The sequence below is a fragment of the Mustela erminea genome, chromosome 13, assembly GCF_009829155.1.
Source record: "Mustela erminea isolate mMusErm1 chromosome 13, mMusErm1.Pri, whole genome shotgun sequence".
Classification (NCBI taxonomy): Eukaryota; Metazoa; Chordata; class Mammalia; order Carnivora; family Mustelidae; genus Mustela; species Mustela erminea.
The window spans coordinates 66,040,144-66,054,501 of NC_045626.1; the positions used below are offsets into that span (position 1 = coordinate 66,040,144).

At 44.0% G+C, this 14,358-nt stretch overlaps 4 protein-coding genes across 15 annotated transcripts in view; all 4 read right to left on the reverse strand.

Annotated features, from left to right (window-relative positions):
• LOC116571642 (immunoglobulin lambda-1 light chain-like) overlaps positions 1-14,358 on the reverse strand; it is a 487,065-nt gene that overhangs the window by 465,152 nt on the left and 7,555 nt on the right. The gene's annotated exons all lie outside the window — the stretch shown is intronic.
• The window catches only part of LOC116571641 (immunoglobulin lambda-1 light chain-like), a 1,068,967-nt gene that overhangs the window by 457,189 nt on the left and 597,420 nt on the right, over positions 1-14,358 (reverse strand). The window lies entirely within an intron of this gene.
• Positions 1-14,358, reverse strand: part of LOC116571643 (immunoglobulin lambda-1 light chain-like) — a 569,629-nt gene that overhangs the window by 453,055 nt on the left and 102,216 nt on the right. The window lies entirely within an intron of this gene.
• LOC116571638 (immunoglobulin lambda-1 light chain-like) overlaps positions 1-14,358 on the reverse strand; it is a 1,139,351-nt gene that overhangs the window by 428,343 nt on the left and 696,650 nt on the right. The window contains exons 1-2 of one of the 10 annotated variants that reach the window (XM_032309750.1): positions 6,180-6,269; positions 5,726-6,023 (exon numbers count right to left, since the gene is read on the reverse strand). The exons of the other annotated variants lie outside the window; for them this stretch is intronic. Of the exons in view, the coding sequence (XP_032165641.1) occupies positions 5,726-6,023; positions 6,180-6,225 (344 nt within the window). The 5' untranslated portion in view covers positions 6,226-6,269. Of the gene's footprint in view, positions 1-5,725; positions 6,024-6,179; positions 6,270-14,358 lie in introns of those variants that run through there. 10 annotated transcript variants of the gene reach the window in all.

Consider the following 14,358-nt stretch of genomic DNA (forward strand, 5'->3'; position numbering starts at 1 on the left):
CATATTCAGTCATGCTCTGCCTCTTTAAACAAATGGAATATCACTCAATGGTAATTTGTGTGTTATTCATCATACATCCTCTGCAGAGTCCACCTGCAGGGCAGAGAAGAGGAGAAGCCTGTGATTAGACCTCATTTCTGCTCTTAGAGATTCTATATTGTTGCTAATATTTTTCTCAACCCTGTATATTGACTTCATAATTGTAACTCTGAAGTCTATCTCTGATATCTTACTTATATCTATATCCATTAGGTCTGTGGCAGAGGCCACAGTCTCTGATTCTTTTCTTTGTTGGGGGTTCCTCCTCCTAATCATTCAGTTGGGGGAGTGCTTGAGGGAATATACAGTGTCTAAAGTATAAACCATTACCTAAGCAAGATGTACCTGTTATAGAGGGACTCTAGGGTTGTCTTCCTCTTGTTCATCCAGCCTGTCTTCTGGCAGAGGGGCCTGTAATGTTGTTACTCAGGCAACCCTCCTTGGACAGATTTGCCCTGCCCCCTGTGGGGAGGGGTGGGCTCAGTGAAAACCGGTATTGGGGGGCTTTTGTTCTCTGGTGGCTTCCCCTGGTAGCATTCTGTGTCTCTTCCAAAAGTCAGAGCAGAATTGACCACACTGAAACCTCTGTCCCAAAACAGAGAAATCACAGTCTGCTCTTCACTGAGCTCTCCAGGACACACAGTCTTTGTTGCTGTCTGCCCTGCTAAAAACCATTGCCTCCCTAGTTGTTCATCCCACAGCAGCTCCCCCAGAGGTTGATTCCAAGATTGGGAATGTCTCTATCCTTGGTGCTTCTAAAACCTTGAGCTGCCTCCAGGTCATGTCCAGGCACCAGCAGCTCCTGGATCCTGCCTAGGTGCTGGACTAAAGTCCTTACGTTGCACTACCAGTCTTTGAATCTGTGCCTGGTCCCGAGCATGGGACCCTTTTGCACTATGGTGTTATATTACCTTCCTCACGCCAGCTTTTGGTGCTCTCTCCATCTTCTATTTATCTTCAAGTATCTGCCCACAGAATCATAGCTCTCCCCTTTTCACCTCGAGACCACCAGATATAAATTACTACATCTCGGGCTGATTTCATGTTCAGAGTGGTTTGTAGATACCCCAAGAAATTCAGGGGGCCAGTTGAAATAGGGTCCTAGTCTTCTAGCATCTTCTGAGGATCCCCCTGACTTGCTCACTTTTAAATTGTTGTTTTTGTACCTTTTACTCTGCAGTGCCTGTGCTGTGTCTTTGGATTCCCTCATGTCATTTGTCTTGTTGGGTCTGCTGCTAATCTCAGCCCTTCTATTTGTGATCAGAGACTTTATATGTTTCCTCTCTAGCAGCTTGAATTGGATGTTTTAATTTTCTTCTTTCTCTCCTCTTAGCATTTCTGTCCTTCAGCCTAAATATGGATGAAAGTCTGCAACCTCATCCTGACTTCCATATACAGCCTTCTGTCCTGTCTGGGAGGTTCCAGACCTGTTGCCCCAGGACTGCCTGAGCTGATTGTCAATGTGAGTGTCTCTCTCCCCCTGTTTCTGTCTCTCTGTGCATCACAGACAATACACACATACATGCACATGACATCCTTGTCCTATTAGATCTGTACCCTCCAGACAATCCTAAGCCATGCACCTGAGTAGATATAGTTCTTTGTTCTAAAGTGATGTTATTTTCATGGCTTGTGTGCATTTGCAGTCCTCACCTCCTACCTTATCAGAGTTCCTCCCAGGGACACAAATCACTCACATGCAAAATGAGTACATCATAACATAGTCTCATATCCCTCATAATTTCTGCTCTCATTGTCATATGTTTTACTTGTAACTTCATTATAAATCAAACATATTGCTATTTTTTTCTTCTTTAAGGTGTTGACTGTATTTACAGATATTGACCACTAAAATTTGTTTTATGTTTATTCATGAGGTTATGATTTCTGAAGCTTATTATACTTTTTGTAGACTCACATTTCCATTCGTCACCCTTTCCTTGTGTCTGAGGGGTATCCTTCACTGTCGCTTGTGCTGAGGGTCTGTGGGTGATCAGTTCTGGGAGGTTTGCAGTTTGAGAAAGGCTTAGTTTGTCTTCAATTTTCAGTGATATTTTTTGTGGATAAAGACCAAGGTTGAGAATGTTTTCTGTTAGTATTCTGAGGACATTGCCCTCTGTTTTTCTGTTTACATAGTTCATGATGAGAAAATGTGCTCCCTAGACATATCACCAAAGGCAAGGGAAACAAAAGCAAAAATGAACTATTGGGACTTCATCAAGACAAAATGCTTCTGCACATCAAAGGAAACAGTCAACAAAACAAAGAGGTAACCCATGGAATAAAAGATGTTTGGAAATGACGTATCATATAAAGGGCTGGTATCCAAGATCTATAAAGAATTTCTCATAGAGCAATCTATTCTTTTAATGCCATTCCGATCAAAATTCCACTGGTATTCTTCAAAGAGCTGGAGAAAATAATCCAAAAATTTGTATGGAATCAGAAGAGACCCCGAATCGCTAAGGAAATGTTGAAAAACAAAAATAAAGTGGGGGCATCACATTACCTGATTTCAAGCTTTACTACAAAGCTGTAATCACCAAGACAGCATGGTGCTGGCATAAAAACAGACACATAGACCAGTGGAACAGAGTAGAAAGCCCAGATATGGACCCTCAACTCTATGGTCAATTAATCTTTGACAAAACAGGAAAAAATATACAGTGGAAAAAAGACAGTCTCTTCAATAAATGGTGCCGGGAAAACTGGGCAGCTATATGTAGAAGAATGAAACTCGACCATTCTCTTACACCGTACACAAAGATAAACTCAAAATGGATAAAAGACCTCAACATGAGACAGGAGTCCATCAGAATCCTAGAGGAGAACATAGGCAGTGATCTCTTCAATATCAGCCACAGCAACTTCTTTTAAGATATGTCTCCAAAGGCAAAGGAAACAAAAGTGAAAATAAACTTTTGGGACTTCATCAAAATCAAAAGCTTCTGCACAGCAAAGGAAACAGTCAACAAAACAAAGAGGCAACCCACGGAATGGGAGAAGATATTTGCAAATGACAGTACAGACAAAAGGTTGATATCCAGGATCTATAAAGAACTCCTCAAACGCAACACACAAAAACAGACAATCATATAAAAAAATGAGCAGAAGATATGAACAGACACTTCTCCCATCAAGACATACAAATGGCTATCAGACACATGAAAAAATGTTCATCATCACTAGCCCTCAGGGAGATTCAAATTAAAACCACATTGAGATATCACCTTACACCAGTCAGAATGGCCAAAATTAGCACGACAGGAAACAACATGTGCTGGAGAGGATGTGGAGAAAGGGGGACCCTTTCTCTGTGTAAATGCAAGTTGGTGCAGTCACTTTGGAGAACAGTGTGGAGATTCCTCAAGAAATTAAAAATAGAGCTTCCCTATGACCCTGCAATCGCACTACTGGGTATTTACCCCAAAGATACAGAGGTAGTAAAAAGAAGGGCCATCTGTACCCCAATGTTTATAGCAGCAATGGCCACTGTCGACAAACTGTGGAAAGAACCAAAATGCCCTTCAACGGACAAATGGGTAAGGAAGATGTGGTCCATATACACTATGGAGTATTATGCCTCCATCAGAAAGGACGAATACCCAACTTTTGTAGCAACATGGACGGGACTGGAAGAAATTATGCTGAGTGAAATAAGTCAAGCAGAGAGAGTCAATTATCATACGGTTTCACTTATTTGTGGAACATAACAAATAGCATGGAGGACATGAGGAGTTAGGGAGGAGAAGGGAGTTGGGGAAAATTGGAAGGGGAGGTGAACCATGAGAGACTATGGAGTCTGAAAAACAATCTGAGGTGCTTGAAGTGGCGGGGAGGTGGGAGGTTGGGGTACCAGGTGGTGGATATTATGGAGGGCACAGATTGCATGGAGCACTGGGTGTGGTGCAAAAATAATGAACACTGTTATGCTGAAAATAAATAAAAAATAAATTAAAAAAAAGAATTTCTCAAACTCAACACCCAAAAACCAAATAACCAAATCAAGAAATGGGCAGAAGACATGGACAGACATATCTCCAATGACAAGAAAAAATGGCTAACAGACACATGGCAAAATGTTCAACATCACTAGCTATTAGGGAAATACAAACCAAAACATACATATGTTATGATGTACAATGAGATACCACCTTACACCAGTTAGAATGGTGAAAATTAACAAGTCAGGAAGTGACAAATGTTGGTGAGGATGGGGGAAAAAGGGAGCCCCTACACTATTGGTCGGAAAGCAAGCTGGTGCAGCCACTCTGAAAAACAGTGTGGAGGTTCCTCAAGATGTTAAAAATAGAACTAGCAATTTCACTACTGTGTATTTACATCAAAGATACAAATAGTGGAAAGAAGAGGCACCTGCACCCCAATGTTCATAGCAGCAGTGTCCATAATAGCCAAACTGTGGAAGGAGCTGAGATGACCTTCAACACATGAATGGGTAAATATGTGGTTCACATATGCAAAGGAATATTCCTCAGCCATCCGGAAGGATGAATACCTACAGTTTGTATTGATATGGATGGAGCTGGAAGGGATTATGCTGAATGAAATAAGTCAGGGGAGAAGGACATTACCATGTATTTTCAGTCATATGTGGAATGTAAGGAATAGTGTAGAGGACCATAGGGGAAGGGAGGGAAAACGGGATGGGAAGAAATCAGAGAAGGGACAAATCTTGAGAGACTCTGGATTCTGGGAACCAAACTGAGGGTTATAGAGGGGAGGGGGATGGGGTAACAGGGTGATGGGTATTAAGGAGGGCACATGTCGTGATGAGCAGTGGGTGTTACACACAACTAATGAATCATTGAACACTACATCAAAAACTAATGTACTGTATGACGCCTAAGTGAACATAGTAAAATTAATTATTAATGAAAAAAAAAAAAGAAAATGTGTCCCAGCACAATGCTGGTTTCTTTGTTTAGAACAGAACTCTCCTCTCTGATTGTGAGAGTGTCTGCTTCACTGGTTTGTAATAATTTCATAATGATGTGTGCTGTGTTGGCTCTCATGTTCCTTGTATCTGAGCTTCATTGAGCTTCCTGGTTATATTGGTTCCTGGGTTTCTCCAAACTTGAAGTTTTTTTGTAGATATTTCTTCACAGAAATATCTACAGGTCTTTTTTGATTTGCCCTCAGGTCTTTACCATCCTTCCTGCAGTTCCTACACTCACACACTGTCTGGGTGGCATGAAGGTGTCCTCCAGGAACTAAGCCTTCATTAGTTTTTATCAGGTATTTCATTTTGTGTTTCATTTTGGATACTTTCCATCATTATGACATCAAGTTCCCTAATATCCTCTTTTGCAGCATCATATCTGCTGTCAGTCTATCCCACGTATTTTAAAATTTCAGACCATGTAATTTGGGAATTCTTAAGAGGCGTTCTTTAAAAAACCTTCCATTTCTGCTTCTCACATGTACAGTCCTTCTTCCACCCACAGTCCTAGGTTAATAGAGTTCTGATTACAAATACCCTGGGGATCTGCCCTGTGCAGCCTGCCTGGAGGACTGGGAGGAAGGGGACAGACTGGGGACCTCAAACCTGGGGACATGGGCCAGACCTGCTCCCTGCTCTGTGCACAGGCCTCCTGGGGCTGAAGGAGAGTGTGACACAGATGCGGAAAGGGTTTGTGTCTCATTTCCCTATCTGCCTGTGCCACTGTGAGCATCAGCATTGCTGTCATAGGACTGACAGTAATAGTCAGCCTCATCCTCAGCCTGGACTCCACTGATGGTCAGGGTGGCTGTGTTCTCCGAGCTGGAGCCAGAGAATCGCTCTGGGATCCCTGAGGGCCTCTCGCTATCATCATAAATGATTGTCAAAGGGGCTTGGCCTGGCTTCTTCTGGTACCAATGCACATTATAGTCCAGTTCCTCTCCAGTGCAGGTGATTGTAGCCATCTGACCCAGGGCCACTGACACTGAGGGCAGCTGAGTCAGCTCACTGGAGACCACGGAGCCTGAGAAGACAGAAGAGGAGAGGTTGCAATGAGGTCCAGGGGCTCATTCCAGGATCCCAATACTGAGGCTGTTCTGGGGCTGGGCTCAGGGTTTGGGGCAGGCTAAGCTCAGGTGTCCTGTGAGGCTGAGAGTGTGGGTAGGACCAGGGACAGCACCTGTGCAGAAAGTGAGGAAGAGGAGTGAGAGAGGGTTCCAGGCCATGGTGCATGTACCCAGCACTCTGTCTTCTGATAACCACAGCTAGACAACCCTACCCCATCTCCTCTTATTTCTTTCCAGACCCCTGGGTCTGGGACTGTTAGTATTTATGCAAATATCCTCCTCCGTGGCACTCCAAATGCCTTCAAACCACTTGTGAGCTCAGACCAGGTGACTACGAGGGAGACAGGGACCTCTGCTTCCTCCAAGCAGCTCTCAGGTCAGAAAATGAGCTTTGGTCTCCAAATTTGGTATCACACTCATATTCTTGGGGTTTGAACACAACCACTGTTCTAACCTGTTCTGCCTGAGCAGTGTCTGGGGCTGGTCCAGGGTTTCCAGAATCCTGGCCGTGGGCCTGACCTGGTCTCTCTGAGAGATTCGAGGTGAGGTGGTCCTGCGACCTCATTACCCTCCTCCCCCTGCTCTAGATCTCCTCTGCATCCCTCACAGACACTGTGGTCCCATCCTTGGCATGTCAACAGCATAGAAAACTCTCTCGTTCTGAGGTTCACTCATCTCTTACAAAAGTGGGTACTTAGCTGTTAAACAACCACCTGCTGCTGGAGATTCATCAGTATTTCTGGTCTATTTACACATAGTGCTGTTGTCTGACGGTCCCCATCCCAAAGCAGATCAGCAATTGACATTGTCAACCACTTCATTCCTTTTAATTTTTTCATTAATGTTTCATGGGAACATGTGAAAAAGGCCTGAATCGATGAGAAACAACTTCAAGGTTTGTGGTCTTGTGAGGATCCACATGATCACATGTTCCTGTATATTGTGAGCTCGAGGCCCTGAACCATGTCCCTGCAGCCATGAGAATCATGTCACTCTGGAGACAGTCTCACAATGAGGCTGCGGATGCTCCTACCAGGACCCAGGGTCCCTGAGTGCTCTGCCTCCTGTCCTCTGAGATGCTCTAGAACAAAGGAGCTATAGCCACAGGTCTGAGTTGGGGTAGAGGTGGGGAAGGAGAGGCAGAGGGAGTCATCAGACTGTCTCTGGATGTGCCAGTGCAGAGGAGTCAGTCCCTGGGGACACTCATGGATAGAGAGGGGACCTGAATATCCTAGGTGTGTGCTCACTGTATCAGGACAGCCATCAGTATTCTGGGTGACACTGTGTCTTATTCTCAGAACATGGTCCTTGCAGCCTGAAGAGATAGGATGGATCATCACATCTTCTTTCTGAGGGCTGTGGACACCTGCTGATCCCAGGCCTGGTGTCCCCATGAGGCTCCCCCTGGGCAGCCCCAGCCTCTGTCCTGCTGCTCCTGATGCAGCTCTGCTGCCCCCTGCTGCTGGAGGAAGACTCAGACCGGGAGCTTCCCTCCTGCAGGTCACCCCAGAGCACCTGTCATCCAAGAAAGGATGTGGACTAGGGTTTCCAGGCTCCCACAGGCAGCTGCTCCCCCTTGCTCTGCCTAGACCAGTACAGAAGGTCACATACATCACTCAGGGGGCAATATTTGTTCAATTTCTATGCTTGTCTAGGGTAAAGACTTTGGCCTAGCCCACTATCTTGTTATAAAAAGGAGAATTCAGTCTCCAGTGTAGTACATTTGAAGAGGGTCAGTGTCCAGACAAACCTGTGTGATGTCCCACAGCCACCAGGTTCCTGTGTATTTAGGAATCAGAATCGATGCTTTCTGCATCCCTATGTGTGTAATTGGGTCATGGGAGTGACAGATGATGCTTCTGGTGCTAAGTTCAGTTGAGCAGGGGTATCTTTAATTTTATTATTATTAGTGTTATTTTTACAGCATTTTAAAATTATTCCAGCCCTCTTCTCCTGGATTTTGTGTGGGAAGATTTGTAGTCTAGGCTGTGGTTTTGTGGAACTGGGAATCTGCTTATTAGACTTGGATTCAGCTGCATATGATGCAGGTCACAGGGAAGCTGAAATCTTTTCCTTGGATTCCCACAGGAAGACCAGAGACTCCAACTCTAAGGTCAACTCACTGAGATCACATGGTGTCTCTCTAATTAGTAAAACTCTTACAATATTTTGTACCATTTAATGTGAAAAAAGCGTGTCTTCTATGAATAGATGCTTCCCCATTTCACAGCAGGTAAAGCTGAGGCCCAGAGAGGCTAGCTTCCCAGGGAAACAGAGGGCAGTGGGGTGAGTCCAGGAGGGGAGAGCATGTGCTGGATTCAGACTCTGGGCTCATCGGGGTAGAGCTTGACCAGGGCAGGTGGAAGGAGGGTGAGGCCAAGCTGGGCATCAGGGCTTCTGTCCCTCAGCTCACTGACTTGCTCATTATGGCCTGGCCCATAAGATACTGGGTAGGCAGCCTGTGTGTAGGGTTAGAGATATCATGCCCCGGGTTTGAGCTGGAGAATCTGTGGGGACAGTAGAGGCTGTTTGGTGGTACAGGGGTCTGACCTGGGTCTTGATGGTTCTGCTCTGCATTCCTGCTTGGTCCTTTCTGTGCTCCATGTTTGAGGGAGTGACAGGGGTCTTGAGGGCACAATAATGGGGTCAGATGAGTCTTTCAGTGGACACAAGTCCTGTAGGTTTAGGACACTGTGGGGCTCATTCTTCTGGTCCCACCCCTTCCAGCACCCTTCAGGATGAGCTCAGGCTCAGGGTCATGCTCAGGGTCCTGTGGGTGCTGAGCCTGTGAACAGAGCCTGGGCAGAACCTGGGCAGCAAGTGAGGAGGAGGAGCAGAGGAGGGTCCAAGCAATGGTGGGCAGCCCAGACTCTTTCTCTTGAGTATAATACTAAGCCTGGCCTCCAGAAGCCCCCCTCATGCCCTTTCACTGGTTCCCTCATGCTGGTGGAGAGAATCTCTTTGCTTCTGTGTGAGCTGCACAGATTTGGCTTACGTGGAGCTGGCTCACCTCTCAGCTCCATTGGGGAGCTCTGGTCACTCCGTGTTTGAGCTGCGTCATAATTGTGGAGAGGGAGAGTGGAGGATCATTTCTGTTGATGTTCTCATGAAATGTGTCCCGTGATCATTTGCTTCTATTTCTCTGAGTGTTTCAGATACACAAGGCATGAAATACTCCATCCCAATTTTGTGTAAGAGTTCAGTTCATCTTCCCAGATTCTCTGTTCTGTGTTCTTTTTAGATCCTGAATTATGGAACAGAATCAAGTGGGAATATTGTCTTGATCTTGCACTTAGTATAAGATTATTTATGTAGGTTTCTCAATCTTGGATGTTACTGTTAAACTCATTTTGACATTGTCAGTCTTTTAATTGTGGGGCTTAGACCCTTTCCTGACTGTGAGTGGTAACATAGTTTATTAGATCATATCTTGCTTTTTATTTTTTGTATGTTCCTTGTGTTCTCTGTTCTCCTTTCCATTTATCTCTTCTTTTTGAGTAACAGAATATTTTTTAAGTCTTTTTGTTTATTTTTGAGAGAGAGAGAGAATAAGCAAGGAGGGGGGAGAGGCAGAGAGAGAAGCAGGCACCCCAGAGAGAAAGGACCCCGATGTGGGGCTCAATCCCAGGACCCTGAGATCATGACCTGAGCCGAAGGCACTAACTGAGCCACCCAGGTGCCCAAGTAACAAAATATTTTAAAAATATTTTATTTATTTATTTGACATACAGAGATCACAAGTAGGCAGAGAGGCGGGCAGAGAGAAGAAGGGAAGCAGGCTACCCGCTGAGCAGAGAGCCCGACGTGGGGCTCCATCCCAGGATCCTGGGATCATGACCTGAGCTGAAGGCAGAGGCTTTAACCCACTGAGCCACCCAGGTGCCCCAACAGAATATTTTTTATGATCTATTTTATTTCTCTGTTTTGGCTCATTAGCTGTCCTCTCATCTGTGACTCATCACAGGCTACATTCAAGTGACATCACACCACATGACAGAGAACATCAGACATTAGAGCCCAATCTCCAATATCCCTCCTCTGCACTGTGGTAGTGTTACAGGATTGCAGGTTCTTGTCTTAGGGAGTCAAGGAATGAATATTGTGTGTACAAAATGGTGAAGTAAAGTGACAGTTTATTAAATGAACGTGAGAGCAGAAAGCAAAGAAACTCTCTAGAGTGAGAGAGTCCTGAATGGGTTATCACTGAGGGCTTTTATTTTTTTTATTTTAAAAAAATTTTTTAAAGATTTTACTTATTTACCAGAGAGAGAGAGAGGGAGAGAGAGCGAGCACAGGCAGACAGAATGGCAGGCAGAGGCAGAGGGAGAAGCAGGCTCCCTGCTGAGCAAGGAGCCCAATATGGGACTCGTGACCTGGGATCATGACCTGAGCCGAAGGCAGCTGCTTAACCAACTGAGCCACCCAGACGTCCCTCACTGAGGGCTTTTAATGGCTATCTTTTATTGAGAACTGCCTGGGAACCTGGTGGCCTTCAGATTCTCGTGCCATTTTGGTTTGAGCACAAACTATCGATAACACCCTTAATGACTTAGTTCTCTGGGTTTTGGACATTTTCTGTGATATTATGCAGCCACCAAAGAAAATGCTCTAACCATCCAAAGCCAGGTAGTCTGTTTCCTTTTCTCTGTTCAGTCTGTCTTAGCACTTCTGCCTGACAGGGCAGCCCAGCCAGGGGCCTCCGATCTCTCCCTGTATACACCATAAACATTTCCTTACTCAGTAGGAATGTCATATCCACCACTGTTAGCTACATGATAAATTTCAACATATGCAGTGATTAGATTTGCTGTAGGCTGTGATTTATTTTTCAAAAAGAGTTCAATTACCAAAAGAATTCTTCATATCTATCCCTGTAGTTTCCATTACTGAGCCTCGCAATCATTCTGTAGATTCGGATTCTTTCTGGAATCCCTTCCTCTTGCCTGAGGGAAGTCCAGTATTTCCTGTGCTAGGGGTCTGCTGAAGATTGTTTCTGTCATTTTGGTAGAGCGGAAACATTGTTTTTCTTAGTTTTTATTATAGAAGGGCATTTTCCCCTGGATAAAGAATTAAGTGGTTTCTTTTTTGTTTTTCTCAGTACCTTGAAAATGTTAATCCACTGCCCTCTGTGTGCATTTCTGCTCATGAGAGATCAATCTGAATCCTTATCACTGTTCCCCTGAATCTAGTCTCTTTCCTCTCTGGTTCCTTTTCACACACTCTCTCTTTTTCTTTGCCTTAAACAATGTGATATTGATGGGGTTGGGCTGTTGTTTTTTCCTCCCATATTTCTTTACTTGGGGTTTCTCATGAATGTAAACTATAGGTACTAAATTTTCCTGAAATTTAGGAATTTGTGGCCAGTAATTCATAAAACAATCTTTCCACCTCCCCACCCTCACTCCCTGGGTTCACAATCACATGTGCACGACATTGTTCACGTTTTCCTACACCGAGTGCTGCTTTGCTCACCTATAAAGTCTTTCTGTGCCTCTCACTCTGCTCTATCTGTGCTGTGTCTTCAGATTCCCTCACAATCTTCATCTTGTTGTGTCTGCTGGTGATCTCAACTGTTGTATTTGTGATCTGACACACTGTTGTTTTCATCTCTAGTGGTTTGATTGGGATGCCTTAATTTTCTTCTCTGTCTCCTTTTAGCATTTTAATCCTTCAGATGCAATTTGGATAAAAGTCTGCAACCCTGTCCTGACTTCCACACACAGCCCTCTGTCCTGTCCTGCCCCTTCCAGTCCTGCCACCCCAGGACCACCTGAGCTGATTCTCAACGTGAGTGTCTCCTTCCCATTGTCTCTGTTTCTCTGTGCCTCACAGACAAATACACACATACACAGACATGACATGCATGTCCTACTGGATCTGTGTCCTCCAGACCGTCCCAAGTCATGCACCTTATTAGCTATAGTTCTTAATTGTTAAACTGGTTTTATTTTATTGATTTCCTTAGAGTTTACAGTTCTCACCTCCTACCTTAAGAAAGTTCCTTCCAGTAATATGACATCATTCACATGCAGGATGAGCACATCATAACATGGTCTTATCTAGATCATCATTTCTGCCATCATCTCATTGTCATGTAGTATTTGTACATCTATTATGAATCAAACACATTGATACATCTCTTGCTTTAAGTAGTTGACTTTTATAGACATTAACCATTAACATTGATTTTACATTTATCCTTGAGTTATGACATATGATGCTTTTTCTTTCTTTGTGTAGGCTACATTTCCATCTGTTACCCTTTCCTTCTGTCTCAGGGGTGTCCTTCACTTATTGCTTGTGCTTAGGGTCTGTGGGTGGTCAGTCCTGAGAGGTTTGCTGTGTGAGAAAGGTTTACTTTCTCACCACGTTTTTTTTTTTTTTTTTAAGATTTTATTTATTTATTTATTTTCTCTTGTTTTCTTTCTTTCTTTTTTTTAAATTAAATTTATTTATTTTCAGCATAACAGTATTCATTATTTTTGCACCACACCCAGTGCTCCATGCAATCTGTGCCCTCTATAATACCCACCACCTGGTACCCCAACCTCCCACCCCCCCACCACTTCATTCCCCTCAGATTTTTTTTCAGAGTCCATAGTCTCTCATGGTTCAGCTCCCCTTCCAATTTCCCCCAACTCCCTTCTCCTCTCAATTCCCCATGTCCTCCATGATATTTGTTATGCTCCACAAGTAAGTGAAACCATATGATAATTGACTCTCTCTGCTTGACTTATTTCACTCAGCATAATCTTTTCCAGTCCCACCCATGTTGCTACAAAAGTTGGATATTCATCCTTTCTGATGGAGGCATAGTACTCCATAGTGTATATGGACCACATTTTCCTTATCCATTCGTCTGTTGAAGGGCAGAAAGATTCCCTTCTTTTTTTTTTTTTATAAACATATATTTTTATCCCCAGGGGTACAGGTCTGTGAATCACCACGTTTACACACTTCACAACACTCACCAAAACACATACCCTCCCCAATGTCCATAATCCCACCCCCTTCTCCCAAATCCCCTCCCTCCAGCAACCCTCAGTTTGTTTTGTGAGATTAAGAGTCACTTATGGTTTGTTTCCCTCCCATTCCCATCTTGTTTCATTTATTCTTCTCCTACCCACTTATGCCCCCATGTTGCATCACCACTTCCTCATATCAGGGAGATCATATGATAGTTGTCTTTCTCTGCTTGACTTATTTCACTAAGCATGATACGCTCTAGTTCCATCCATGTTGTCGCAAATGGCAAGATTTCATTTCTTTTGATGGCTGCATAGTATTCCATTGTGTATATATACCACCTCTTCTTGATCCATTCATCTGTTGATGGACATCTAGGTTCTTTCCATAGTTTGGCTATTGTGGACATTGCTGCTATAAACATTCGGGTGCACATGCCCCTTCAGATCACTAGGTTTGTATCTTTAGGGTAAATACCCAATAGTGCAATTGCTGGGTCATAGGGCAGTTCCATTTTCAACATTTTGAGGAACCTCCATGCTGTTTTCCGGAGTGGCTGCACCAGCTTGCATTCCCACCAACAGTGTAGGAGGGTTCCCCTTTCTCCGCATCCTCACCAGCATCTGACATTTCCTGACTTGTTGATTTTAGCCATTCTGACTGGTGTGAGGTGATATCTCATTGTGGTTTTGATTTGTATTTCCCTGATGCCGAGTGATATGGAGCACGTTTTCATGTGTCTGTTGGCCATCTGGATGTCTTCTTTGCAGAAATGTCTGTTCATGTCCTCTGCCCATTTCTTGATTGGATTATTTGTTCTTTAGTTGTTGAGTTTGCTAAGTTCTTTATAGATTCTGGACACTAGTCCTTTATCTGACATGTCGTTTGCAAATATCTTCTCCCATTCTGTCAGTTGTCTTTTGGTTTTGTTAACTGTTTCCTTTGCTGTGCAAAAGCTTTTGATCTTGACGAAATCCCAATAGTTCATTTTTGCCCTTGCTTCCCTTGCCTTTGGCGTTGTTCCTAGGAAGATGTTGCTGCGGCTGAGGTCGAAGAGGTTGCTGCCTGTGTTCTCCTCAAGGATTTTGATGGATTCCTTTCGCACATTGAGGTCCTTTAACCATTTGGAGTCTATTTTTGTGTGTGGTGTAAGGAAATGGTCCAATTTCATTTTTCTGCATGTGGCTGTCCAATTTTCCCAGCACCATTTATTGAAGAGGCTGTCTTTTTTCCATTGGACAGTCTTTCCTGCTTTGTCGAAGATTAGTTGACTGTAGAGTTGAGGGTCTATTTCTGGGCTCTCTATTCTGTTCCGTTGATCTATGT